The 27,422-nt window shown below is 33.9% G+C and overlaps 1 protein-coding gene across 2 annotated transcripts in view; it reads right to left on the reverse strand.

The window, feature by feature from the left end:
• Positions 1–9,005: 9,005 nt before the first annotated feature.
• Positions 9,006–27,422, reverse strand: part of LOC126883457 (facilitated trehalose transporter Tret1-like) — a 30,566-nt gene continuing 12,149 nt past the window's right edge. For both annotated transcript variants that reach the window (XM_050649018.1, XM_050649017.1), the window contains exon 2: positions 9,006–10,435. In XM_050649018.1, coding sequence (XP_050504975.1) covers positions 9,102–10,406 — 1,305 coding nt within the window. In that variant the 5' untranslated portion in view covers positions 10,407–10,435 and the 3' untranslated portion in view covers positions 9,006–9,101. The remainder of the gene's footprint in view (positions 10,436–27,422) is intronic.

Consider the following 27,422-nt stretch of genomic DNA (forward strand, 5'->3'; position numbering starts at 1 on the left):
AGGATTGCCTAGTCAAACCTAGGAGTGCCTGAAATTCGGGCTTTGACTATAACACATATATGCTGAACTTTAAAACTATTTAACACCAACGATAGTCAACAAAAATATCATTTAGTGCAATATATTTAAGCGGAGAAATACCCAGAACATGGCTGAAGTCGACGTTTATTGCTTTACCAAAGAAAACATAATCCGTATCCATCAGTGATTTTCGGACCATCAGCTTCATGAGCCATATTTTAAAGTTACTTCTAAAAATTATACATCAATGGATACATTTATATGAAGGCTGTGCAAAGAAAAACTCAATCGTGATACCCACCTGGCTGTTTAAAAAAGAATGTGTGTGTACTCTGTACGCACGTAAGAAGTTATACGGTATCCGCCAAACTAAACAGTACCGAAATTAAGAGGGCTGTGAAATTGTGCACGCAAGTTGCATTTATTATCATATTTGGTATACTTCTCATTAGTTGTTAACTTGACGTGATGTTACGGATAAAATTTTTGTCATTGTGGTTCTGTCTACTGAACAAAAACATTATTTTCGCTCATACAGAGTTACATACATAAGAAACGCAGGGCCGGATTTAAGGGAGGGCAGGCTGGGCAGCTGCCCGGGGCCCCCACATTCCCGGGGCCCCCACAAAATCCCAAACATAAAAAAGTCAGCACATTATTCACATAAAATAATTTTTGTTTTATGCAAACATAATTATGTATATCAAAAATAATTTCTTATTTATCGTTATCTTGAGTTGGCACTACGCCACTGAGTATAATAACATTGATCAAAACATTGCTTACTCCACATTTACAAAGTTTGAACTTAAATTTGAGCCAAACTTGCCTCCTACGCCTACAATAATTTATTTGTCTTCTAAATCATATCCTACATCATGCATAATTTTTAAATACCCTTTTTGCATGGATTGCAAAATACTCAGAACATAATCAAGTGGAATTCAGTCTTTTTTATTGAGTCATAATTTGGTTACGAGTTTGACCTTAAATTATCCCGTTGACAAAAATTGTGGCATAAGCAGATCTGAAAATCTGGCACTAAACCACTCATTTGTTTTGTGACTTTGTGCTACTTGCAGAAAGAATAATAATTGTCAGCTGTAATACTATTTACGATAATCTAGTAGCAATATTACTCACCACTCACCTGTTTTTATTATTTCGTACTGTTACCCCTTTTGAAAAAGGTAAGTTTTTACTTTATTTTTGTGATAGCCTAGAAGTTGCCTATCTATTATTTGGAGGGTTGGGGACTTTTAAAATATAAAAATTTAAATAAAGTCTTGCTACTCATACAAACATGGTCAGGCCAGGCCGGAAAATATTTAAGTTGTACATTGGATTGTTAACTGTTAAATAATTGGGATACAAGTTTAAATGCTAATTTCTAAAATCATTCAAAAGGTGCGTATTAAATAAAATTGTGCTGTGTGCTCTCATTGTTACTGGTACCTATAATAGTCCATTGACTCACGGTTTTTTCTAAAAATTTTAAAGAACCGCTTGAATTGACATGAAATTTGGCATACAAATAAAGTCAAAGAAGAAAAGTGAATTTTGCCGATTTGTGCTTTTGCCCTGGAGGTGAGTTTCACCCCTCCTCGGGTGTGAAAAAATAAGTTCAAAATAAGTCCGGAAATGGATAAACTGACGAATTCAGTTAAGTTAATACTTATGTAGTGTTATTATTTTAGTTATTCATCATCATCAGTAGCTCGACAATCATTTTCGGTCCTGGCTTGTTCTAGGATTTTTCGCCATTCTGTTTTGTTCTTTGCTTTGTTTTTTCAGTTGGTAATCTTAAGTGTTTTCAGATCTTGTTCCACTTGTTCCATGTATCTAAATGACCTTCTCCCTACTGGTGTCTGCCTCATTATATGTTTTGGTGTTTCAGTCTTCAACATCAGTTCAACATTGCCCGTCCAGTGCAGACGTCTGATCTTTATGGATGTTATGACGTCGGGTTCGTTGTATGCTGCGTAAGGGGGTTGTTTCTCTGGTATCCGTTTGATGCATTATAATTCCATCCTATAGTGGATCTCTGTTTTTTTTACTTTTCTTTGAAGAAGTCTGCTATTATTTCAGTTATTTGCAGTAAACTTGCGAGTAAATATGTTCATTTTTCAACAAAAAAAAAACACGTTCTTAGACGGTTTTTTGCAAATGACTAAAAAAGTAAGTATTTTATCGAAAAAACATTCTTACCAAAAATATAAGTGTAGCTTATGAATAAGTGAAAAAATGGTGTATGTATGAATTCTAGAGAGTGGAGGAGTGATCATTCTCAAAACTAAAATGAATTAAAAATCGCCTTCGGTTTATGATGGGCCAAGAGCGTTTCATCTCTCTATAATGAGCATTAAACACGATGTCTTAAAGGAACTAAATGTATATGTCAGACATAATTAAGGAATTTTCAATTGAAAAATATAACAAATACCCAGACTTTAACCATACATTTTACATTATCTATTTTTAATATTTTACGGTAACAAATTACACCTCTTGTATTTTTTATTATTTAAAAATATATTTATAAATGTAGATCAACAGTTTTTTTTTTAATTTTTAAAAGGGAAAACTCTATACTTGGCTGTATACCATAGTTATAACAACAATTTTTTAATGGTAGGAGTTAGGGTCCCACACCAATTCTGCCCAGGGGCCCCCACACCAACTTCTGCCCAGGGGCCCCCACTGCCTTAAATCCGGCTCTGAAGAAACGTAAGATTTTCTGATAAAAGTCACATTGTATAAAGATAAGGATATAAACACCGAATAGCGATAAAGGTATTTATTGATAGAACCGACACTAGGGTAATTCTACCCCGGGAGTACTTCCGAACACTGACTAATTACTGATACGCGATTAGCTAAAGACTGATGTAGACTGATGAATGCTCTTGGTTTTATAGAAGCTTAAATTGGGTCATTGGTGACACGATGCCCGCGTGATTTGTATATTTAATTAAGGTAAATAATTCTACTTTTGTCAGCACTTTCGTGTCATTTCCAAATTATATTGTTGATAATTGACCAATTTGGATCTAAACTAATAATCTACGTGTGTGAATATAAAAACAAATAAATTCGTGCAATCTACTGGGTGGTATAATTATTCTGTTCAATATCGGATATGAATTCTGAATATTTGTTATTGGACATACTGCCCGCCGGAACAGCGGTCCCAAGTGTCAGTGTTCGAAATTTACAAGTATAACATAAACATAAGATATAATAAGTATATTTCTAATATTACAACATAAATAGTTTATTAATAAATAGTTTAAGAATAATCAATATTTCTCCAACTGTTAACTTAGCTTTCAACGTCCGACTCTATATTTAGATCAAAATTGGGACTATTAGATGAAAAGGTGTTGAGAGGGATGTCGGCTTTGGAAGTCGACGGGGAGTCGTCTTTCCGGTTACGAGCTAATGTAGGTACCTCGTGTTCGGGTTTCTGACTAAATGTTTTAACTGAGCGACATTTTCGTGTAACAGGACAGTATTTCCACAATATGAGCAGACCAATCACCACTATCGAAGTAATGACCCCGGTGGCCGTTAAATAAGCCCAATGTGATTCGTGTATCTTTCGCCAAGGCGTATGCGCGACTTCTTGCTCCAGACTCTCTTCTTCCAATAGTATAGTACGGAACTCATCTCCTTGTGTGTTAATGTGTGTGGGTTGAGTCGTACTTAACTTACGTCGTGTCATCTTCAGCAACTGCGCTACGGGAGTGATCGGAGTCTTTAGGTAACTGGTTATCGCTGTCTCCACTCCACTGCTAGTTGGGAGTAGTGTAATGTTTTTCGTTTGGGCGATGCATCGGGGCGAGAGTTTCAGAAATGTGACTCGCTCCAGAACTCTTTCGTTTCGATTTCCATCACAGATAATGGACAGGTGTATCGGAATCGGTGTGATTATTAACCAGAGGTTGGGTGTACCCATCTTACTCCACTGAGCTTGATGTATTGCCCGGGTAACCACTGGACATGTGCTATTCTTAGATCGCTCATAAATTTCTTCCAGTAAACAGTTTGGTTTGGTTTCCATGTTCATTACAGCCGTTGGGGAGCACGCTATCTGTGACCGTGCCAACTGTAAGCATCTTGCTTTATCTTCTGCGGTCAATTCGAAGTAGTGGAGAGTGTTTTAATCTACAATCAGTAGATTTCTTGGGGCGACAAATGAATGCAACACTGACCCCTCGACCTTAAGTGGTATCCCAGTGACCTTGAGCATGTTGTAATTATTTCTCCCTGTCACTATGAAGTAGCCGATGACCTTTATATATTTGTCGTCATGGCTAACCTCCGTTTCTATAATGGGTCGTCGTATTTCCACTCCTTGTGGTAGTATCTTCCCTGCCATTTCTATTAACTGTCTGTCGATACATTTCTTCACATTCTTGCTCTTCTACTGATAAACTTGTTTCTTGATTCACTTCTTCTAATTCCCAGAATTTCTTTATTTGTATGTCCATTTCTTGTCTGGATATCATACAGCATACTTCTGCTTTTGTAGTCTCCCTTTCTCGTGCTATCCCCGAAACTATCCAACCTAGTTTGGTGTTTTGACTTAGGAGTCCATTACTTATTCTGTGCATCCCTTCTGTCAATATGTAACTATATTCTTTTACTCCTAGCAGTAAGTCTATTTTTCCTACCCTGTAGTATCTTGGGTCTGCCAGTAGTACATTCTTCTCGTTATAGTCCTGTAGGATTATGTCCTGTTCCGGTAAATCCCTTGTTATTTTCGGTAGTACCAGTGCCTCTATTTCCATGTCGAAGTCACTTTGGTAATGATTTCCGATCAAAAGTTTCATACTCCAGTTGGCTGTATTTTCCCCTGACGAGCCTATTCCGGATATGGTCGCCTGTATTGGCTGCCTTTTTGTTCCTAGCGCCGTCGCCGCTTGTTCCGTTATAAATGCGCATTGTGACCCTTGGTCGATCAATGCTCTCATTATGAGAGACTCTCCATTCGCATCCCTTACGCGTACCACTGCTGTGGCTAGTAATGCTTCACCTTCCTTATGGCTCGCACAGTTAACTGAGTTCTGTCCTCTTTGCTGTGTGTTGTTGTTTCTTTGCCCCTTGTTCTCTTGCGTGTTTTCTCGTCTTCCGTTATTTTGTTCTCTGGCGTTGTTGGAATAATTATTTCCTCCTCTGTACCTGTCCGATTGGTACCCGTTTCTTCTACTGTTCGATTCTCTTCCATTTCTTTCTTGTGTTTGTTCTCCTTTTGTTTCATTTGTGGTTCTTCTGTTGCCTGTGTTTCCTTTTTCATAATGCAACATTTTGTGGTGGTCTCCGCCACAGTGTTTGCACCTAATCTGTGAAAAGCATTGTTTCTCCTTCTTATGTGCTAGGCAATTCGCACACCATTCTTTTTCTCGTATTATCCTGTTCCGGTCTCTTACATTGAGTTCCTGAAATTCTCTGCAGTATGGTACTCCGTGATCTCCGTTGCATATCACGCAACTCATTCTTGTTTTCTTACCCGATCCTCCATGCTTCTCTTGTCTCTTTTCTGACTCCAGCAGTTCCAGTGTTTGGAATCGTCGCTGTAAAAATGTTTGTGTTGCTTTGTACGTCGGTATCTCTCTACTGTCTCCGATGTGGTTTTCGTATAGCCTCCTTGTCTCATTGTCCCATTTTGTTATGCTAATTCGCGCTATCAATGGGCTCCACGCTTCCGTGTCTGTTCCTAAGTCTCCTATGGCTTCCAGGCACTCATGGAAGGTGTCATGTAGTGATTTCAGTGCTCTAGCGGAAGATTCCTTTACTTCCTGTGCTAGTAACATCCTGTCTATTAGTTTAAACAGTATCATCCTCGGATTTTCATATCTTTCCTTTAACATGTTCCATGCCACTTCGTAGTTGGCCTCGGATATGTGCAAGTGTTGTATCATCCTGTGGGCTTCCCCTCTTACTTGTGTTTTTAGGTACTGCATCTTTTCTGCTTTCGACAATTGGTCGTTTTCATGTATTACCTTCGTAAACAGATCGTGGAAAGTTCTCCACGTTTCGTATCTTCCTTCATACACAGGGATTTTTACCTGCGGTAATGTCACACCATCTCTTCTCTGTGTGCTGTCTGGTCGTTGCATCCCAGGCCGTATTTTCTTTAAAGTCTCCCTGACTTTCCTCCTTAGCTGATCTATCTTCTCTACTTCGTCACTGTCTATAACGTCTAGCTCATCATTTACTGTTGCTTCTATGATGAGTGTGTTTATTTTCTCCATGTGTTCTTTCAACTCTGCTTGCAGTTCTTCATCGTACTGCAAGTCTTGTTAATATTCTTGTAATAATTCCTCGATTTTTTGTTTTCTTATTTGTATCTCCTTTCCTTTTGTTGTCTTTCCTCTTTTCAAGATTCTTCCATATTCTTCCAATAGGGTTTTTCCCTCAATATATGTCTTAAAGACCTGCTCGTAGTATTTTGTTTCGAAGTATTTGTCTTTCGTTACTCCACTCTCTAGTAATTTCTCGTGGTTATGCACAAATCTTGTCCAATAATCCTCTAACCTATCCTGGCGCTCTTTAATGTATTGTTGCTTATTGCGAGATCCAGGGTCTCTTTTAAGAGACGATACCTGTTTACAAATCTCTGCTCCAATCTCTGCTTGCTTGTTCTGTACCGCTTCCATGTTTAAATTCACCTACTTTTATCCAGCAGTAAGTGGTTTTACGGTATTCTTAAAATGTTATTTATATTTTCAATTTACTATGATTCACGTTTAAATGATGCGGGAATTTTACTCTTTTTGACCTTGCTGACGCTCAGTTTTTCTGTAGGTCAGTTGTACATGTAGGTTAATGTCGTCAAGCAAAATATTATGTTACACAACTATAAATAGAAACCTCTCGGCTACTATGTTTAATTAAAATTATGCAATATGAATGAAATACAAAAGCAATATGTGCCTATTAACGTATACGTTTTTTCTTTATCAAATTTTTAAATAAAAAAAATAAATAGGTAGTAAATATTTGTAGGTATAAATACCGTTTATTATTATTATATAGGCAAAAAAATATCTATCTGTGAGTTAAATAGTTTGGGTTTAAATGGCAAATATTGTATATAATGCACTAAAAAATATATATTGTATGTATGTATACGTCAATTAGTTTGGGTTTAAATGGAAAATATTGTATAGAATGTACTAAAAAATATATATTGTATGTATGTATACGTCAATTAGTTTGGGTTTAAATGTAAAATATTGTATATACGATACGTAAAAGGTGGAAAAATATTATGTTATTCAAAAACTTACGGTTTTTTCTTTATATTTCTGGACGTTGCGGCTCTCCTGGTTCTGGAATGGCTGTGCAAGTGATCCTGTAGTTTGTAGGTTCTGTAATGGCTTTCTGGATCTGGCTTCTGGTTCTGTAGTTCGATCTCTGGCTCTGCTATGGCTTTCTGGATCTGGTTTCTGTTCTGTATTTCGATCTCTGGCTCTGCAATGGCTTTCTGGGTCTGGCTTCTGGCCTGTATTTCGATCTCTGGCTCTGCAACGGCTTTCTGGATCTGGCTTCTGGCCTGTATTTCGATCTCTGGCTCTGCAATGGCTTTCTGGATCTGGCTTCTGGCCTGTATTTCGATCTCTGGCTCTGCGATGGCTTTCTGGATCTGGTTTCTGTTCTGTACTCCCGGGCCATGCGTCGTCTATCTGCTACTGGGTTCGTTTGGTGTGGACTGTAGTTGTAGGCCTCCTTTTTTTCTCGATAAGGACCATGTATAAAGTCCGTATAAAGATAAGGATATAAACACCGAATAGCGATAAATGTATTTATTGATAGAACCGACACTAGGGTAATTCTACCCCGGGAGTACTTCCGAACACTGACTAATTACTGATACGCGAATAGCTAAAGACTGATGTAGACTGATGAATGCTCTTTAACTAGGCCAGATATCTTGGTTTTATAGAAGCTTAAATTGGGTCATTGGTGACACGATGCCCGCGTGATTTGTATATTTAATTAAGGTAAATAATTCTACTTTTGTCAGCACTTTCGTGTCATTTCCAAATTATATTGTTGATAATTGACCAATTTGGATCTAAACTAATAATCTACGTGTGTGAATATAAAAACAAATAAATTCGTGCAATCTACTGGGTGGTATAATTATTCTGTTCAATATCGGATATGAATTCTGAATATTTGTTATTGGACACACATTCAGTTCAACGGTTACATCAACCGACAAACAAGTCGATTCCTTGGATTTGAACATCCTGATGCCACGGCATAAAATCCTCTCCACAGTGCTCGTGTAACCATTTGGGTTGAAAGTGTCTTCTGAATTTCATATTTCGTTCGGAATATCCGCCAGAAATTGTTGGAGAACTACGGCAAAGAATAATAACTTATTTTCAACATTTGCATCAACCACTTTTCTTAAATATGTTTAATGATCTTTAGAAACGTTATGAAGCTTGTTTTCAACGCCATGGTGCATATTTTGAAAATACGTATTACAAAAATTAATTCAGAAATATATTTTTATTTTATATTCGGTACTGTTTATTTTGGGGGATATTGTATTTCTATTATATGATTTCAACGAAATAAAATACTTTAAACAGTTTATTTTTATTTTATTTAAATATTAAACTAATTTTAATACTTACTACTTTCCAAAAATCCAAAAAAAAAGACATAAAATTTTGTATTTCGATAACGATTTCCGAAGTGGAAGTCGAAACGTCAATAAATTTAGTTTCCAACTTAAATTGTGGCTTATTTCCCAAGTAAAATAGTAAATTCTTATTTTGTCCATACCTACACTTCGTTGTCCTAACGTTGGTGAAAAAATGAAAGGATCAAATAAATCCAAAAATATGAAGAAAAAAGTCAAATCCAAATAAGGAGACAAATAATACTGGAAAGGGTGTACAGGATATATCAACTACTCGTGTCAATTCAAAGAGTCTTTTACAGAACATAAGATCACTGAATTTGGTTGAAAATTTTTATTAAGTTATAAAATAAAAATAATAAAGTTATAAAATAATAATTTGTTCATTCAAATTGGCAAGTACGCTGTAATTAAGCTATTTGTTAAGTAAATCTTGAATTTCATTCAAAGTTTTTCCTTTTGTTTCTGGTAGTAGAAGATACAAAACAATAAAAGCCAATAGAGAAACTGAACTGTGAGCTATCATGCAGCTAAAAGTTCCAAATGCTTCTGAAAGCAAAGGAAAACTAAAGTTAATTATTGCCATTAAAATACTATCAAAAACTAGTACCAGAGCTGTACCGATAGATCTGAAGTCATGCGGAAATAATTCTCCAATAATACATACAGGAATAGGGCCCAAGCCAAATCCATAGCAGATAACATACAGTATGACAAACAAAACCGGCAACCACCGTATGTCTGCTATAAAAGAAGAATTTATATGTTTTAAATAAAATGAAATGCCCATTGATAACATAAACAGTGAGCAACCCAATGAAGAAAATAATAACAAGGATCGTCGTCCTAGTTTTTCAATGACATATGCTGCTACAGCGTAAGTTATGACTTGTGCTGATCCAACTATAATTCCAACGTTATCACCAGATATATTGGCACCACTTTCATTAAATATTGGACCCAAGAAAGCTACAATGATTGAGATACCTGACCCTTGTTGACCTATGCATAACGTAATTGATATAAAAAAGGCTTTAACTCCTGAACGTATTTTAAATAAGTCTAGCATACTAAGATTCTTTCTTTTTAAATCCGACTCTACAGATTGTTGCAATGATAAGTATTCTGTTTCTATTTCTCGATTACTTCTGTTACCTCGTAAACTCTCAAGGGTTCTTATAGCTTCTATTTTTTTACCTTTAGAAATTAAGTAAATAGGTGATTCTATTACGAACATGTGAAGTATAATATGAACTAAAGTTGGAAAAGCACATATCAAAGTAAACATCTTTATACTTAAAAAAGAACCGAACACGTACATTAAAAGCATTCCAAAAACCATAGATGTTCCAAGAAAACAACCTATTATGCCTCTATTAGAAGTATCGGCTACTTCTCCACAATATATAGGCACACTTATGGATATAGCACTCAATCCTAAGCCTACACTTAACAAGCATACGTAGTACATATAAATATTTCTGGCAAATGAAATTACAATCTGCGTAACTAATAGACATACTGCTCCATACAGCATAAGTTTTTTTCTCCCAAAAGCTTGGGAAAGCTTCGCCATTGGAATAAAGGAAAATAATGTTGCAATTTGGGGTATAGCAGCTAAAATAGATATTTCCATAGTTGTTATTGGAGAACCAAGAGGGTTTTCTTCAGTACTATTGGATTTTAGCCTATTAATGACTGGAGACGTCCAAGCCACCATACTTCCTCCAGAGATTAATAATAGGTTTGCTGAAAATTAAACAAAAGTATTAATATAAATTGCTCGTCAAAAGTTAGTATTATTCAAATAAAATACATATTTTTCACCAGAACACTGTAAAGTTTTAAAATGCAATATTTTCCATTTAACGTCAGTTTGGTTCACCTCAATGAACCATTATGCATGAATAAGATTTAGACAGTTAGGCCGTCCGCACATGGGTCGACGCTCGAAGCAGTCGACTCGATTCCAGTCGCGTAGATCTCTCTCCGCCACTCAACACTCAAGTTTCTTCGTTGTAGCACTGTCTTGTATGACTCTCGTCCCTTACGATCGGTAGCACACGAGAAAGTTCTAGTGAGACGCACGTTTCCAGTCATGGAATTAAATCTATTTTATTTTGCTAGGGGAGCCCAAGCGGGGATTTTTGCAGTTACTCGAGCGCGTCAGATTATCACATGGGGAGAAAACTTGTACCCTGTAAATGTACCCCTACTATATATTGGCTATTACAAAGGGGAATTTATTAAAGTGGGTCCGAAAAAAAATCTATCCTTAGAAAAATTCCAAATCGTCAGAAAAAGATGAGGTAAGTTAAGCACATGCAGAACAGTGTATATTTAAAAAAATAATAAACTAAAAGGGAAGTTCCCTAGGTTGGCTGTATACCATATAGTTAAAAAACTCTAACAAGAAGTAAAACCACTTCTATGTAAATTGGTATATTTATTAAAACTTAAAAAATCCCAATGGATTGAATAAAATATGTCCAATTCAGAACGTTTTCAGACCTATTGGTCCATCATCAGTGAATGTACATACTTGCTAAATAGCCCCAGAACCAAACAATGGTTGAATTTAAAATTCAATTTACATTATTTAAAAATAATATTAAACAGGCTAAATGCCGATGTTAAAGGATATAGCCTATGGGAACATGGTGAAACCCTACCAAAACCTCAATCAACCATCTTAGGCCAACTTTGACTATAAAGTCCTATACTTTATCAAGCTATCAAGTCACGTGCTATTGACGTGTCGGATATAATTACACATCACGGTGACAAATAGATCAAAGTGAAGTATAAAAATAGATATTTTATTATCTTACGCCCGAGGAAGACAAATCCAAAGACACAAAAATTATAATAAATATATTTACTAAGAACACTAATATATTCTTTTAATGACTTTTTGCGCTGATACATACATAATTTGAAAGATTAGCAACGAACTGCTTACTGTCTGTCTGCGCATGCGCCAGGGAATTATAAAATTTCACCCTCGATCGTAAAGAAGTATAACTTCAAAAATCTGACGGTTTGAGCGGGGCGTAAGGAAATGGGTGAGTCACAAAATTTCACAAGAACAAATTATTGTATGTATACAAATTATATACTAAAAATGTAACAATACCGTACTTTTCACAGATCGAAAAGTCGTTTTGGTTGAAATATAAAAATGCGTTCTTCCTGGTTGGAAAACGTGAGCAAACAGAATCGACTAGTGTGCGGAGGGCAATCGCTTGTGCCGCAGGGTTCGTACAAGTCGATCAAGACGAGCGAACTTCGAGATGTGTCTTCGATCGACCCATGTGCGGACGGCCTTATTTAATGCTTATTGAAGTAGTAATTGCAAATAAATCAGAAATTAAATGAAGTAAAAGTCAGACTTACTCTCAATCTTTATTATAACTTCCGACGACCGGTTTCGCTCTTTAAATTTTTTTTTTGCTGCATCGTCCGTCTATTCCACCATATCCCGTTAACATAACTTTAAAAGAAACATCATGATAATGAAAACTGAGTTGATAGCACCTTGTATCCGAATCATTTTGTAACTTGTTACCTTTGACCTGAAGATGCTCTACAAATTTTAAAGAGCGAAACCGGTCGTCGGAAGTTATAATAAAGATTGAGAGTAAGTCTGACTTTTACTTCATTTAAAATGAACTCTCACATGCAACCCATTCAAAATCAGAAATTGATTAATTTAAGAGAAATATTCAGATATGCCAGTATACCTATAAATTCAGTGTAGATACCGGGAAAATGGTGCATTTTATAACATAAACTTATTAAACATTTGTCAAAGTTCATAGAAATATCTATCAAATAAGCCATCGAATAAGTTAATAGCATTAAAATTTATGCACCAAAAATGTTTCAAAATGTATCTTTTAAAAATTTTTCCAAAAAATGTTATTGTTCTTTTGTAAATAACTCCGTTAATAATTAAGATATAAGGTTCATCTAAAAACTAATTAAAAGTTAATTCCAAGAGCTATTAAAAAGCGTCAAAATTAGTCTTATAAACCTCTTAATTTTTTAAAAATAAAAGGTTAAATTGCCCCGGTTACATGGTTCTCGCAGCAAAATTGAAATATTAAACGTTTTACCTCGGTTATTTTTTACTCTACGGAAATAGTAAAATGGACAAAGTATTTGGAACAGAAAAAACTAAAATTTAATTATACAGTCGAACCCGCTTATTAGAATACCTCTTATAGGAATATCCCCGTTTAAGGAATAGAAATTTGAGGCCCCAAAACGTTACTACTAGCCACCAATAATCGGTTATTAGAATATCCTGGTTATAGGAATACTTTTGATTGACAGGAAGGCTATTTCAATAAGCGGGTTCGACTGTATATGTAGTATTTTTGGAGTTATTATCAAAAGAAAATGAAAAGTACGATAATTTTAAAATTCTGATTTTTTTAAATTATACCTTTTTTTTTTCAAAAATATGCATTCTAAACCGGTCAAAATTATTGAAATCATTAACTATGTTCTCTCGTCCCCCTGCTGTTTAACTTCGCACTGGAACATGCAGTAAGGAAAGCTCAGCCACAACTGACAAACGGATTTGCCGCCCAAGGATCAAAAATACTATTAGCCTTTGCGGATGACGTGGACACAATTGCACAATCCACCAGAGATGCAAAAGAAGTTTTCACCCTATTCGAGAACGGAGCCAAGGAAGTTGGTCTTAAGGTCAACGAGAACAAGACCAAGTACATGGTGGTTACGAAGAACCCAAGACCAAGGGTTAGACAAAACGTAACAATTAATGAATACAATTTTAAAGTCGTCAAAGAATTTAAGTACTTGGGGGCGATCATAACATCTGAAAATAACTATGAAAAGGACGTGGCAGCCAGGATTATTGCAGGAAACATGGCATATTACTCGTTAATGACCCTACTTAAATCAAAAATACTCTCAAGACCAGCAAAGATAAGAGTATATAAGACAATAATTCATCCCACAATAACGTACGGAAGCGAAACCTGGACTCTGAATCAGCGGGAAACAACAAAATTACTGGTACTTGAAAGAAAGATACTGCGGACTATCTATGGGCCTTGCAGAGAAGAGACAACAGGAGAATGGAGAAGAAGACACAATGATGAACTCCAGACAATATACGGAGATGAAAACATAGTACGCTACATTAAATCAAACAGAATACGATGGGCGGGTCACGTACTAAGATCAAGTGACGAAAGACTTCTAAACGCCACATTCTGGGAAAGGCCCGATGGAAAAAGGTCAGTTGGTCGCCCAAGAAAGAGATGGAAGGACGCAGTAGCCAGCGATCTACGCAAAATGGGAGTACAGCAATGGGAAATAGCTGCTCAGGACCGACAACAATGGAGGGAAATAGTAAACGCGGCCAAGACTCACATAGAGTTGTAGAGCCAAATGATGATGATGATGATTAACTATGTTAACCTAAAGAAATTAGTGTGAGGATTACTACAAATTTTAGTTTTTGTGGAAATGGTGTATGTTTAAGTATAACTTCAAAAATCTGACGGTTTGAGCGGGGCGTAAGGAAATGGGTGAGTCACAAAATTTCACAAGAACAAATTATTGTACGTATACAAATTATATACTAAAAATGTAACAATACCGTACTTTTCACAGATCGAAAAGTCGTTTTGGTTGAAATATAAAAATGCGTTCTTCCTGGTTGGAAGACGTGAGCAAACTGAATCGACTAATGTGCGGAGAGCAATCGCTTGTGCCGGAGGGTTCGTACAAGTCGAGCAAGACGCGCGAACTTCGAGACGTGTCTTCGATCGACCCATGTGCGGACGGCCTTATTTAATGCTTATTGAAGTAGTAATTGCAAATAAATCGGAAATTGATTAATTTAAGAGAAATATTCAGATATGCCAGTATACCTCGATATATCAGTATCAGAGTGCACCAACTCAAAAAACATAGTTCTTTACAAATAAACTTTAACTTATTTTTTCTGGGAGCAAATATTTTTAATCTGTTGTAAATGGTCCATTTGTTTTTCAAATAGAACAAAATTTTGGAATTAGATGTTTATTTTATGCTTCTTTTAGATGATAATTTTTAATTTTTTTTTTAAGAATTCAAATTTTTTTTAAGTTGGTGCACTATGAAACTGTCGACACATGATTTTATAACAGTTAGTGCATTTTGTATAGGGTATTTGTATGGAAATCAAATAAAATTTTTTATATTTTTTCTTATAAAATCACTATTGTTTCCTTGTTATGAAAAAATATAATAGAATCAAAATAATTCTAAATTGTCACTTTATTCAGCAGCGGCAGCTGTGGCAGAAGTTGGTAAGTTCTGGAAAAACTGGAGGTTTATTGAAGAGGATGAGAGATGGTTCTTCATAAGCCACGCTCGTTCTGTTTTATCGAGTATTTATGACATTATAATTTTCGTTAAAATAAGACTTCTTTTACATTATTTTGTGTGGCTGGTTTTTCTCAACTCTTAGAATTTGTATTTCACTCCATTTTATTTTGTCTCCGGCTTCATTTATATTAAAATTTTTCCCAATTTTTTGTAAATTTTTACTACATACACTTCGGCAATTTCTTCTGTAGCGTACCAGGTCGTCCAGTTTTATTCTTCTATTTTTCTTCTTCTTTTTGTGTAGACGTGGCTCTATCTGTTTTTTTAATGTGCCTCTAGTAAGTTGTCGTTTTCCATCGTTTTCGTGGTCTTCCCACTGATCGTCTTCCTATTGGGGAACCGTCTCTCGCTGTCCTGACTACTATATTTGTTGTCATTCAGCTAATGTGGTCATTCCGTTCTAGTCTTCTGTTTCTTACCCAGTTATTGACGTTATCCATCTTCCATCTTTATCGTATATCTGTACATCTAGCTCTGTCCCATAGAGTCTTACCATCGATTTTTCGAAGGGTTTTCATCTCCGCTATTTCGAGCAATCCTTTTGTCCTCTCTGTGTCGGGTGGTGTTTCTGCCGCGTATGTCATTATTGCTCTGATGACTGTTTTGTAAATTCTGCATTTCATTTCTTCTCCGATATTTTTATTGGAAGTTTTCTTAGCCAGGCTAATAACTATCGGTACCATTTGCGATAAAACACAGAGCGGGGTTCCTTTTAGGTATTTTTTTTCTTTTTCTATGAGGGCATCACCATCATTTTGAGTATGTCCAACTACTAAGAATTTGTGGGTTAATCTTTTTATTGCTAAGTTTTGACAGCAATATAAAAACAAGCAAGCAATTAACTTGTTTTTGTTTTGGCCCAGGCTATTATTGGAGTAAAATATGTGCTCATATTGAGGTCCCATGGTTCTTTAGATACTGTCAAAGACACGTACTTATTTCATTAACACCTCTACTTGCGACACGTTTGTGCCACAAAAAACTATAGCAATGTTTGTGAGAAATATCAAATATAGTGAACTTGTCACATGATAGGCGTATCATGTAATAAGAAAATCACTCCGATCCCCATTTGGTAGTGATAATACAACTTGGAGATGAAAGCAACAAACCACAGTACTGTCATCTTCCTTTGAATCCTTGATATCCAACTCCTTCTCTAACCGAATCTGATTTTTTTCTCTGATATGTGCGTCATACTTAAGTTGTTGTACCTAATACTTTTTACAACACTGGTCTTTTTTGGCTGAAAAAGGCAATATTAAATTTCCTGTTGAAAATCTTGGTGTAATAATGGAGTTTTACGGGAATTTTCAGTTCTCCTCTACATTTTCTTGGTACAGTCTTTACATGGTGGCTAAGTTTAGAGATTTGTTTTTTCTTGCTCCGCAATAATGAGAGTCAATTACTGGAAAAGATTTGATGTGGGACCTCACGAATTCCTTATCATCATCTAGTACCTTTGATCGCCCAGCATTTTTTTCCTCCTCGATTGTCATTCTGCGCAAACCCTAGCTCTGTTTTTTTAAATTGCTGTGCATGGTTTTCATTATTATTCTATTCGAAATGTTTAAAGTGTTCATAAAAAAACTTTACATACTCTAATTTTTTCATGTCTTATCTTAAAGTAATAAGCTATATTTTCGCTTCTATGACTCCCTTCTTTCTTATATTGATATTTTGGCTTAACCGGCATTACATTGTTAACTATAAAATCTCGCTGCCTATTTAAATCACCAAGACCCCAGTAGTTATTTTTTAACAGTTCTTCTCTTTCTGTATCACTAAATTTTTCATTTCAATCAAACATTTAATTTAGCAACGGTCAGTGCAAGCAGCTTTCACAGACCATTTTGGGTAAGTAGCTGACAACAGTTCTACCGATCAAGTTTCATTATGCACTAACTCAAAATGATGCGGTATGAAACTAGGACATTGTAAAAAAATATTCGATTCTGCATGTAGACAAGTCAAAATTTTTACAATGGGGTTGAAATTTTGAGATAATGTAATTTGAAACTGATAAATAAACATATTTTAACCATTTCCTCATACTTATCTCAATATTGAAAAATTTTGAGTTGGTGCAGTCTGATACTGATGTATCGACCTATAAATTCAGTGTAGATAATGTTTGCTTTTATGTGACCGTGGCTTCTTCATTTGGGGCCTGTCTTAGGTAGATAATTCAGATTTACTTATATTATCAGTGGCGTGCTGGCCATATAAATGAATCGGTGCAATCACCGACAGGCCGCGGCCTCTTGAGGCCGGTCAAATAGGTTTTTTTACAAAAAATTTTAGATGTAACAAAAAAATATTTTTTAATTTCTAATCGAATGTTATAATATTAATAAAAAATTTCAAAAAAATTTAAATTTTTTTTAATTTGTAAAATACAGTTTGAGTAAATGACTAAGACTCTATACCTACACATAAATAGATTGCTACAGATAATATTTATTTTCATGCATATACAGTGCTAGTCAAAAGTCCGTACCCCCCCTCTTATCTTTTGAACGGTTTTACCTATAATAGTGAAATTTGGATGGAGGAAATTAACTGACGTAAGCTTCTTAACTAGTTATGACAGGTGACGTAATAGTGACAGATGACGTTACAGAGCCACTGTGACCGATAATTTTAAATGGGACCTTATGGCAAGTGATACCTCGTTTGAAAGGTATTCAAAATACCTACTCAGCCATACTAATTTTTTTGTGTTTTAGTTGATTTTGATTTTGGTGAATAAATTAAATAAATATAATATTGTAGCTTCGCATTTAATTAATAAAAATTCAAATGTACGCCTATGGTTTTTTTGTCAAAAAAGTTGACGTTTTTCGATTCTCTAGTAGTTTTTACGTCAACGTCAACCTTTTTGACAAGTAATCATAGGCGGAATTTTGAATTTTGAATTAATTAAATGAAACTACAATTTTATATTTATTTCATTAATTCGTCAAAATTAGCTTAAACTTAAACAATATTAGTATGACTGAATAGGTATTTTCAATACCTTTCAAACGAGGTGTCACTTGCCATAAGGTCCCATTTAAAATTATCTGTCACAGTGGCGCTGTAAAGTCATCTGTCACTATTACGTCACCTGTCATGACTAGTTAAGAAGCTTACGTCCGTTTATTTCCTATCTCCAAATTTCACTATTATAGGTATAACCGTTCAAAAGATACGAGGGGGGGTACGGACTTTCGACTAGCACTGTATAATAATAAGTATATTTATGGTTTTCCAATTTCCTTCAAACATGTATATTATGTACTCTGCAGAATAAAAAATGGAAAAACCTCTTGCACATTTTTGACCAAATTATTGGAAGTATCGAAAAATGATTTGATCAAGACAAATCGTTATAATATAAGCACTCTACATCCTAAAAATTTTGATACAATAAAAAATGGTAGGTGTTCCTTTAAGGGCATTTAAATCATTTACTGAAAAATTAAGAAATTTTTATCCTACCATATCTGCGACTGCAATTAGAAAAGAACTAGTGGATTTTGCTGATAAATGAATTGTATTAAAAATAGGATTTTGCAATATATTGAAATTATAGAAGATGATGAGTTGTTAATGATGAATATGTTCAGTCTACAGAAAATATGAAGGGTGATATTATTAACCCAAGTGATAATGAACACGAAGTAACAAATAACAATGTTGTCGATATCGTGAAAATTTCACCTCCATGTGGTACTAACAAGTGTAAAGATTGTATAGTTTGCTGTTACGCTGTTTTGCATAAGAACAACTTATATCAGTGTGCTTACCCAAATTTAAATAGTAAAGCATTTATTAACTCTTTGAGTGACGCAAGTATCTTGTGAAAGAAGCTGATAAAAAATCGGTTAAGAAGTACATTAACACAAGATCACTTGGAAACATTTATGCTAATGGCTATAGAAAAAGAAGCTTTGTATGAGCTTAAAAATGATGAAATAATCGACGAATCTGCTCAAAAATCTACTTTAATGCGGAAATTATTGATCAAGAGTTAAGTAATTATTTTATAAAATAATTGCAAAATTCAACTTAATACATAATTGAAAATTTCTCAAAATTTTATTTTACCTTTATCTTAATTACAACAAATTCATATTATATTTATTTTGGAAATTATGGTTTCTGCCTTACTGCATACAAAATATTGTCATGCATGTCATTTATTATTGGTAAGATTGCTTATTCTTAAATAAAAAATATAGCAAATTGAAAGCAAATCATTGAATTCAGAGTTTTATGTTTGATTTAAAGGTAAAATGAGAATGGAAGGCCGTCTTTCTATAAAATCACCGGGCCGCATGAAAAGTTCCAGCACGCCACTGTATATTATGGACGTCTTTCCTCTTTGAAGGTTTTGAAACCACTGGCGTATTGCGCAGTAGATCTGTTTTCTGATAAAAAAAGTGGCCATTTCTACGTAAATGCATACCGGCCAGGGCCGGCGATAACGGGCCTGCAAGGGATGCACTGCAGGCGGGCGCCCTTGTTTGGGGGGCGCCAAAATTGGCTTTTTTCTGCTGTTGTGATACAAAATATTAATTTAAAAGAAACTGAAGGGCGCCTATGCTAGTTTTGCAGGCGGGCGCCTGATACCCTAGCGCCGGTACTGATACCGGCCTAACGCATCTGATGGATTTTTATTCGACTACCTATATGATATTGAAGTACGCCATAAAAATTACACTTTTATAAAAAAGAACTTTTTTGTAATAAAACGTTTTTATTATTTATAGGAGAGAATATAAAATAAATTGACGATATAAAATGCTTAAAATTCCAAAAAATGCATTATAATACAAAAGTACTTTTTATAATAACACGGTTTTGTTATATAGGTATAGGACACAACATGTTTCGAAAGAATAAAATATGAATATTTAGAAGGTGTATTAACTGTTAAAATTATAATTCCAAAAATTACACTAGTATAAAAAAGTACTGTTTATAATACCACGGTTGTTTAAAATGGTATATATAATAATTAACTTAAAAAATATGAATTTTAAGTATATCAACTTTTAATTATTTATTAAAAAAATAAAAAAAATTACGCAACAGCCGTGTTCGAACTAGGGAACTCTCGATCTGCAGTCTAATGCCACTGACCCACCATCAATTTGTAGTGTTGTTCTGAAGCTATTTTCTTGTGGCATTTTTACAATTTTAACTATTTATAATGGGAAATAAGCCACAATATTATTAAAAAATGATTTTTATTAACGTTTCGACGCCCAAATCAGTAGTATTTTGTATTTTGACAACGGCACGCGATTTGGGCGTCGAAACGTTAATAGAAATCATTTTTTAATAATATTGTGGCTTATTTCCCATTATAAATAGTTAAAATCAATTTGTAGATATCGATTTATAAAAGTTCTTTAAAATATCATTGCATTAGTCGCATTTTTACAATAGTTTGAAATTGAAAAAAAAAAAACATCGATTTATCCATACAGGGTGATCAATTAGTGGGGTAAATCTCCGTAGATCCGTTATAGTCATAGAGAGCAATGAAAATTAATAACAAAAAGTGTAGCCAACTTTGATTACAGATTGATAATCAGTAATGGTAAATTGTCAGTTTTAGACAATTCAGTCATAGCTTGCCTAAAGTTTGGATAGATTTAGACCCGTAATTAATAATTTGCTCTAAAAAATTAAAATAAATATCTCGAAAACTAATAAATTTAGACATAGGGAATGTTATATAAAAATTAAAGTACGGTAATGGTACTTTTCGATAGTGATATAAAATACAGGGTGTTTCATTTAAAATTACTGAGCAAATAATTTACTTGCGTTTTGACTCACCCTGTATTAAATATAAAGAAAATTAGCAATATCGATTATTATTTATGAAAATTATGACAATAAATAAAAAATATGGCATTAATAAACAATTGCCGTTGTGCTTATTTTTATTTATACAGGGAGTTAAACTTGTTACGATTTTCATATAAAATTGGGTATAACTTTGTAAATACCCTATATAACATACTAAACCATTATAGTTTTGGGAATGCATAAACTGCAGGTAACGCAGGTTGGTAGTCCGTATTGTACATCTGAGCTTTGATGAAAGCTTCTCTGTCTTTGAAAATGGAATGATATACCCACCACTAGAAAGCATCGTAGCGACTTCTCGAGTACGCTTACGAAGAAGGTAATGCAACTGTACTTTCCTAAACCATTATATTTTTGTAATGGGACAGTTGAGAAGATTTCGAAGATATAAAATAAAATACAGGGTGTTCCATTTAAAAAAACAAAACTTTGATCTGTCACGATGTTATCGAACACCCTGTAACATTCTAACTAATTTTGTAATGTGAAGTTCAAAGTTGGCTACAATTTTTGTTATTAAGTTTTATCGCTATCCATTACTATAACAGATTTACGGAGCTTTACCCCACTAAATAACATTACTTGGTAGTTGTGCACTTAAAACAGGGTAAAAAAGTTAATTTTTTGGAACAAGTTATTCAAAAAGTTTATAAAGAAAAATTGACGATAGTTTTGCATAATTATTTACTACTAATAAATGCATTTTTTATTCACTTTTTAAGCCACGTTGAAAATGTAGCTCATGCTCTTTCATTTGACACCTAAGGAATGGTTCTAAGGTCATTTTTTTCTGACTTATGTTATTGTAAATAAAATGCTCTCTTAGATAAAAAATTTGAATAAAAATAAGAGACCAATAATTGGTCTCTTGCTTGAATTACGAACGCAACTGAAAAAAACTTGCCAGCTTTGAGATGTGGTGTTATCGAAGAATGTGAAAATACCATGAATATAACACGCAACAGAAACGGAAATATTAAGACAGATGAAAACAGAAATACTCAACACTATGAAAGAAAGAAAAATGAGCTACTTTGGTCACATACCAAGAAATCAAAAATATGAGTTGATGAGATGAGATATACAAGGGAAAGTGGAAGGAAAGAGAGGATCGGAGAGACGACAGTGTAGTGGAAAAACAACAGTATGACTCTTCAGAACCTCCGCAGACAGAGTTAATTGGGCCATGATGGTCGCCAATGTCCTTAAGGGGCGAGGCACATGAAGAAGAAGAAGAAGAACTAGAGAGGGATTTACTGAGGGGAAACTGAGAGGTTTTAATAACTTGGAGGAGACTACAGCTTAAGATTATCGCTAATGTTGCTGGTAGAAATTAATTACAGAACGTGTGTCGTTGAAAGCAGAAGAAAGACAGTAAGGCAAAATATATTCCAGAATATACATAAATATTTCTCAAATACTAATGCACGAAAAGGACGTCAAAAAGTGATGGAGAAAGTACTTTAACAGTTTATTGAGTTTGACGAAAAGCCTGTTGAGGTAACGGAGACAGTAACAGCAAGGGTCACCAAAATAACAAACGAGGAATTGACTCAAGAGCTTCAAAAAACAAAGAAAGCAAAAGCAGTTGGACCGGATGATATCTCTGGGGAAGTATGGGGAGCCTTAGGAAAGATAGGAACAAGTTGGCTAACAGGTTTATTAACCCTCCTTTAGTCGCTATCGGTGTCACACACCGAGGACAGAATTATTCATTCGGGATTTAAAAAATAACTGTTTTTTTCTATCGCCACTTTCTGTACCTCTTCCTATCAACTAACCTCGTGTTAGTTACCTACTTGGGTACAGTTGTGCGAGTTTTATAGCTATTTTCGGTGCAAGACTCCGTAGCGACCAACGGTGTGGTTATTACTTTATTGGCTTAACTTGCAGTTCAGGTAAAGATTTAGCATCTTACTATTGCATTTTATCGATCGGTAAGTTTTGGTCAAGTCTTATTTATAGATGTCCTTTGAAGCCGAACAAAAACGTTGGAATGGAATTATGGGAAATGGTTCCTAGCGACGATGAAAATTATTTTGACGATGAGGGAAGTGAAAATGAAAGCGGTTGTTCATTTTATATCTGTTGTTTTTCAATAAAACATTTTCAAAAATATTTTTCAGTCATTCCTATACACAATATAAAATATTTGTACGAATTTTATAGCATTAACTATTTTTTTTAAATTGTCGGTCTCTGACACCGTAGCGACTCTTGATGCTCCGTTTATCCTAGCGACTAACGGAGGGTTCAATAAATGGTATTGATGCAAAATTCACATTTTCCAGGTTTCTCAACTTTCGGAAAAATGAGAAAAACTGTTTAATATTAAAGGCCATGGTATAATCCTTCAATTTTTTTTTGTGTAATAATTTTGCTATAATAGAAACTGTTTGCCTAAACTTTACGGGTGTATTTAATGAAGATTTTTTTGTAAATTTAATTTAAAATTCAAACAATGTGAGTTTTGTACCAAAATGTGGTTAACTGTGAGTTTTGCATCAAAATCTCGTGGATAATGTTAGTTATGATGTAGATAATTAGATATGTTAGTTAACTTTGCTTTAGACTGTAGACTACTAACAACTAACCTTGCTAATTCAGATTTGTTTCGTTTCCACTTCTCGGGACTTATTTTCTTTTTTCTTGCTTGACCAGTCGAGGGCTCTACTAGTTCATCCATTATGCACCAATAATTTAGTTTATTAACTAGTATAGTCTGGGCTGATTATATCGGAGAATAGGCCATTTTTGGGAAAAGTTATTTACCAGCAATTTTATTGCTGGAATCGAAGCTTATGATTATATATATTTATAATATAGGTATGCAAAGTCCGCAGATAGTGTGCTACTTTTTTATAAACAAAATGGCGCCCGAAAATCGTGTTTTTTTCAATTATTGCTCTATAACTCCGAAGATTTTAACTTTACAACAAAAACACTCAAATAAAAATTCACCGCAATTAAATTCTGCATAGAGATATGTTTTTTCCGATCTGCTCCGACTAAAATTTTGCTCGGAAAATCCGGGTTTTCCCAACAAAATCTTTAATTTTCAAATAAAGTTTTAGATAAGTAATTATCTACCAATAATTAAATAATTTGGTGACTTAAAAACCTTCTTGGTTTGGATTATAGTTCCAGAAGCTGGTGAAAATTGAATGAATATTTAAGCAACAATTCAATTGTTAATTAATAATTTACGGTCGCAATAATAACCAAAATAATTATGATACACTGATCAAACTTTGAAATCTTATAAGCCTATTTAACATTTTGTCGACAAAATATAAATTTTTTATTTTTTTGCATAATCTTTAAATGTTAAAAAAAATAGTTATAAACAAATTAACGTTTATCAGAAAGTTTTTATTATATTCTAATTTTAAAAAATAGTTAAAATGTGTATTTCAAATATCTTGAAAATGAATGTTTTAAAACTTTTTACAACCATTTGCAAAAAAGTTATAAAACAGCAAAGTAAACATACGATTACTGCGTTGTTTATCATTTTTTTAAATTCTTTCAAAGCGTAAAGTGAGTTTAAAGTACAAGCTAATTACTTACAAAAATATCGATTATTAGTTTAATGGTTATATTTTAATTAAAGATTGTAAATATTTTTTTTGTAATTTACACGCTCGAAAGTAGACTAATACACTACCGTAGCTATGTATTATGTATTATACCCGTTCACATACACAACCCGCGCGAGTTTAAAGCGTGTCAGTCGCTTCGGGTGAACATTTTAGCTCCGGCTTTGTATCAAGCCTACTCTCGCGCTAAAAACTAAAAAAAAGTATTTTTAATCTTTGATTAAAATAGAACCATTGAACTAATATTTGATTTTCTTTGTGAGTAATTAGATTGTACCACAGACTCACTTTTAAGCTTTGAAACAATTAAAACAAATTATAAACAACGGAGTATCGTATATTTATTTTGCTGTTTCATAACTTTTTTGCAAATGGTTGGAAATTTTTTTTGAAGCATTTATTTTCAAGACCTTTGAAATACGCATTTTAAGTATTTTTTAAAATTAGAATATAATAAACAATTTCTGAGAAATGTTAATTTGTTTATAACTATTTTTTTAAACATTTAAAGATTATGCAAAAAAATAAAAAATTTATATTTTGTCGACAAAATATTAAATAGGCATCACATATTTATAGTCTTTCAAGTTTGATCAATGTCTCATGATTATTTTTGTTTTTATTGCGACTGTAAATTGTTAATTTACAATTGAATTGTTGCTAAAATATTCGTTTAATTTTCACCGTCTTTTTCAGTTATAATCTATACCAAGAAAGCTTTTTTTCACCAAGTTATTTAATTATTGATAAATAATTACTTGCCCAAAAAATTTATTTGAAAATTCCAGATTTTGTTAGGAAAACTCACATTTTCCGAGGAAAATTTTCATCAGAGCAAATCGGAAAAAACATGCCTATATGCAGAAATAAATTGGGGTGAATTTTTTTGAGTGCTTTTGGTGTAAAGTTAAAATCTTCGGAGTTATAGACCAATAATTGAAAAAACACGATTTGGGGGCGCCATTTTGTTAATAAAAAAAGTAGCACACTATCTGCGTACTTTGCATACCTATATTATTAATATATAGGATCATAATATTCGATTCCAGTAATGAAATTGCTGGTAAATAACCTTTCTTTATACTTTACTAATTAGACCAGCGTATTATAACTATTTATTTTTTCAAAATTTAATAATTACGCAAAAAAACGAAAAATTTATACTTTGTCGATAAAATATTAAATAAGCATCTCATCTTTATAATCTTTATAAGTTTGATCAATGTATCATAATTATTTTGGTTATTATTGCGATCGTAAATTGTTAATTAACAATTGAATTGTTGCTAAAATATTCGTTTAATTTTCACCGGCTCCTGGAATTACAATCTGTACCAGGAAAGCTTTGATGTCACTAAGTTATTTAATTATTGATTAATAATTACTTACCTAAAACTTTATTTGAAAATTAGAGCTTTTGTTAGGAAAACCCGCATTTTCCGAGGAAAATTTTCGTCGGAGTAAATCGGGAAAAACACATCTCTATGCAGAATTTAATTGCGGTGAATTTTTATTTGGGTGTTTTTGTTGTAATGTTAAAATCTTTGGAGTTATAGAGTAATAATTGAAAAAAATACGATTTGTCGGCGCCATTTTGTTTATAAAAGAAGTAGCACACTATCTGCGGACTTTGCATACCTATATGATTAATATATAGGATCTTATAATTCGATTCCAGCAATAAAATTGCTGGTAAATAACTTTTCAATGAATTTTGCTAATTAGCCCAGAGTAGTAATAAAAGTCGTATTATTTAAATCACAATCATAAAAGCGTTAATCAACCTTAACAAGCACCTGTAAATGCAACAAGTGAGGTGAGGTTCAAAAAACCGTTGACAAAACATCAACAGAGTGACGACAATCACGTGATGCGCCCTACGCACTTTGATTGGGCGAATTGGAGAATGTTAATTTTGCTGCAAATCATGTGTTGGATAATGTGACTTATGTTTCAGAACTTTCTTTTTCAGTATGGATTTTTGATATTAAAATGTGAGTTTTGGTTCAAAATATTATCACGGTTCGATTCGCCTTGAAAAGACGAATTCATTGATATACATAACTGAAAATATGAAAATTTGGAGAATGTGAATTTTGCATCTACACAGTTTTTAATAGAATTATGGAAGTTGGACAAATGCCAGACGAATGGAGAATCAGTATATTAGTACCTGTCTACAAAAACAAGGGAGATATACAACAATGTATAAACTAAAGGAGTTAAAAAACTACTTATTCATACCATGAAAATATTGGAGAGAGTAATTGATAGACGGATACGTGCATGAGGAAAACGAAATATCCGATAATCCAATTCCAATTGATGGAAAAATACCGGAATACAGAATCAAACGCTCATATGGTACTCATTGATCTCGAGAGAGCATATGATAGAGTTTCTCGAAAGATTCCGTGGTGAGCACCCAATAAGAAAGGAGTCCCTGGTGAATATGTAAAAATTGTGAAAGATATGTATGAGGCAGTAACGACTAGTGTTAGAACAGGTGTGGGAGAGGTATTACAGAGTAATGGAGAAATAGATGGAGATGTATGCAGTCGGGCTGGATGGATGAAAGCGAGTGGTGTGTTGTGTGATGGAAAATTCTAATGAAACCGAAGGGAAAATTCTACAGAACAGCCATATGATCGGCTATAATGTACGGAAATGAATATTGGACAGTTAAAAAGAAAGAGGAACAACGGATGCATGTGGCGGAAATGAGAATGCTTAGCTGGATGGGAGAAGTTACAAAAAAGGACAAAATTAAAATGAGTATATTAGGGGAAGTCTAGGTGTGGCACCCATTGGTGCCAAAATGAGAGAAGTTAAGATAGTTTGGTAATTTTTAACGTAGA

This window comes from Diabrotica virgifera, chromosome 4 (genome assembly GCF_917563875.1).
Source record: "Diabrotica virgifera virgifera chromosome 4, PGI_DIABVI_V3a".
Classification (NCBI taxonomy): Eukaryota; Metazoa; Arthropoda; class Insecta; order Coleoptera; family Chrysomelidae; genus Diabrotica; species Diabrotica virgifera.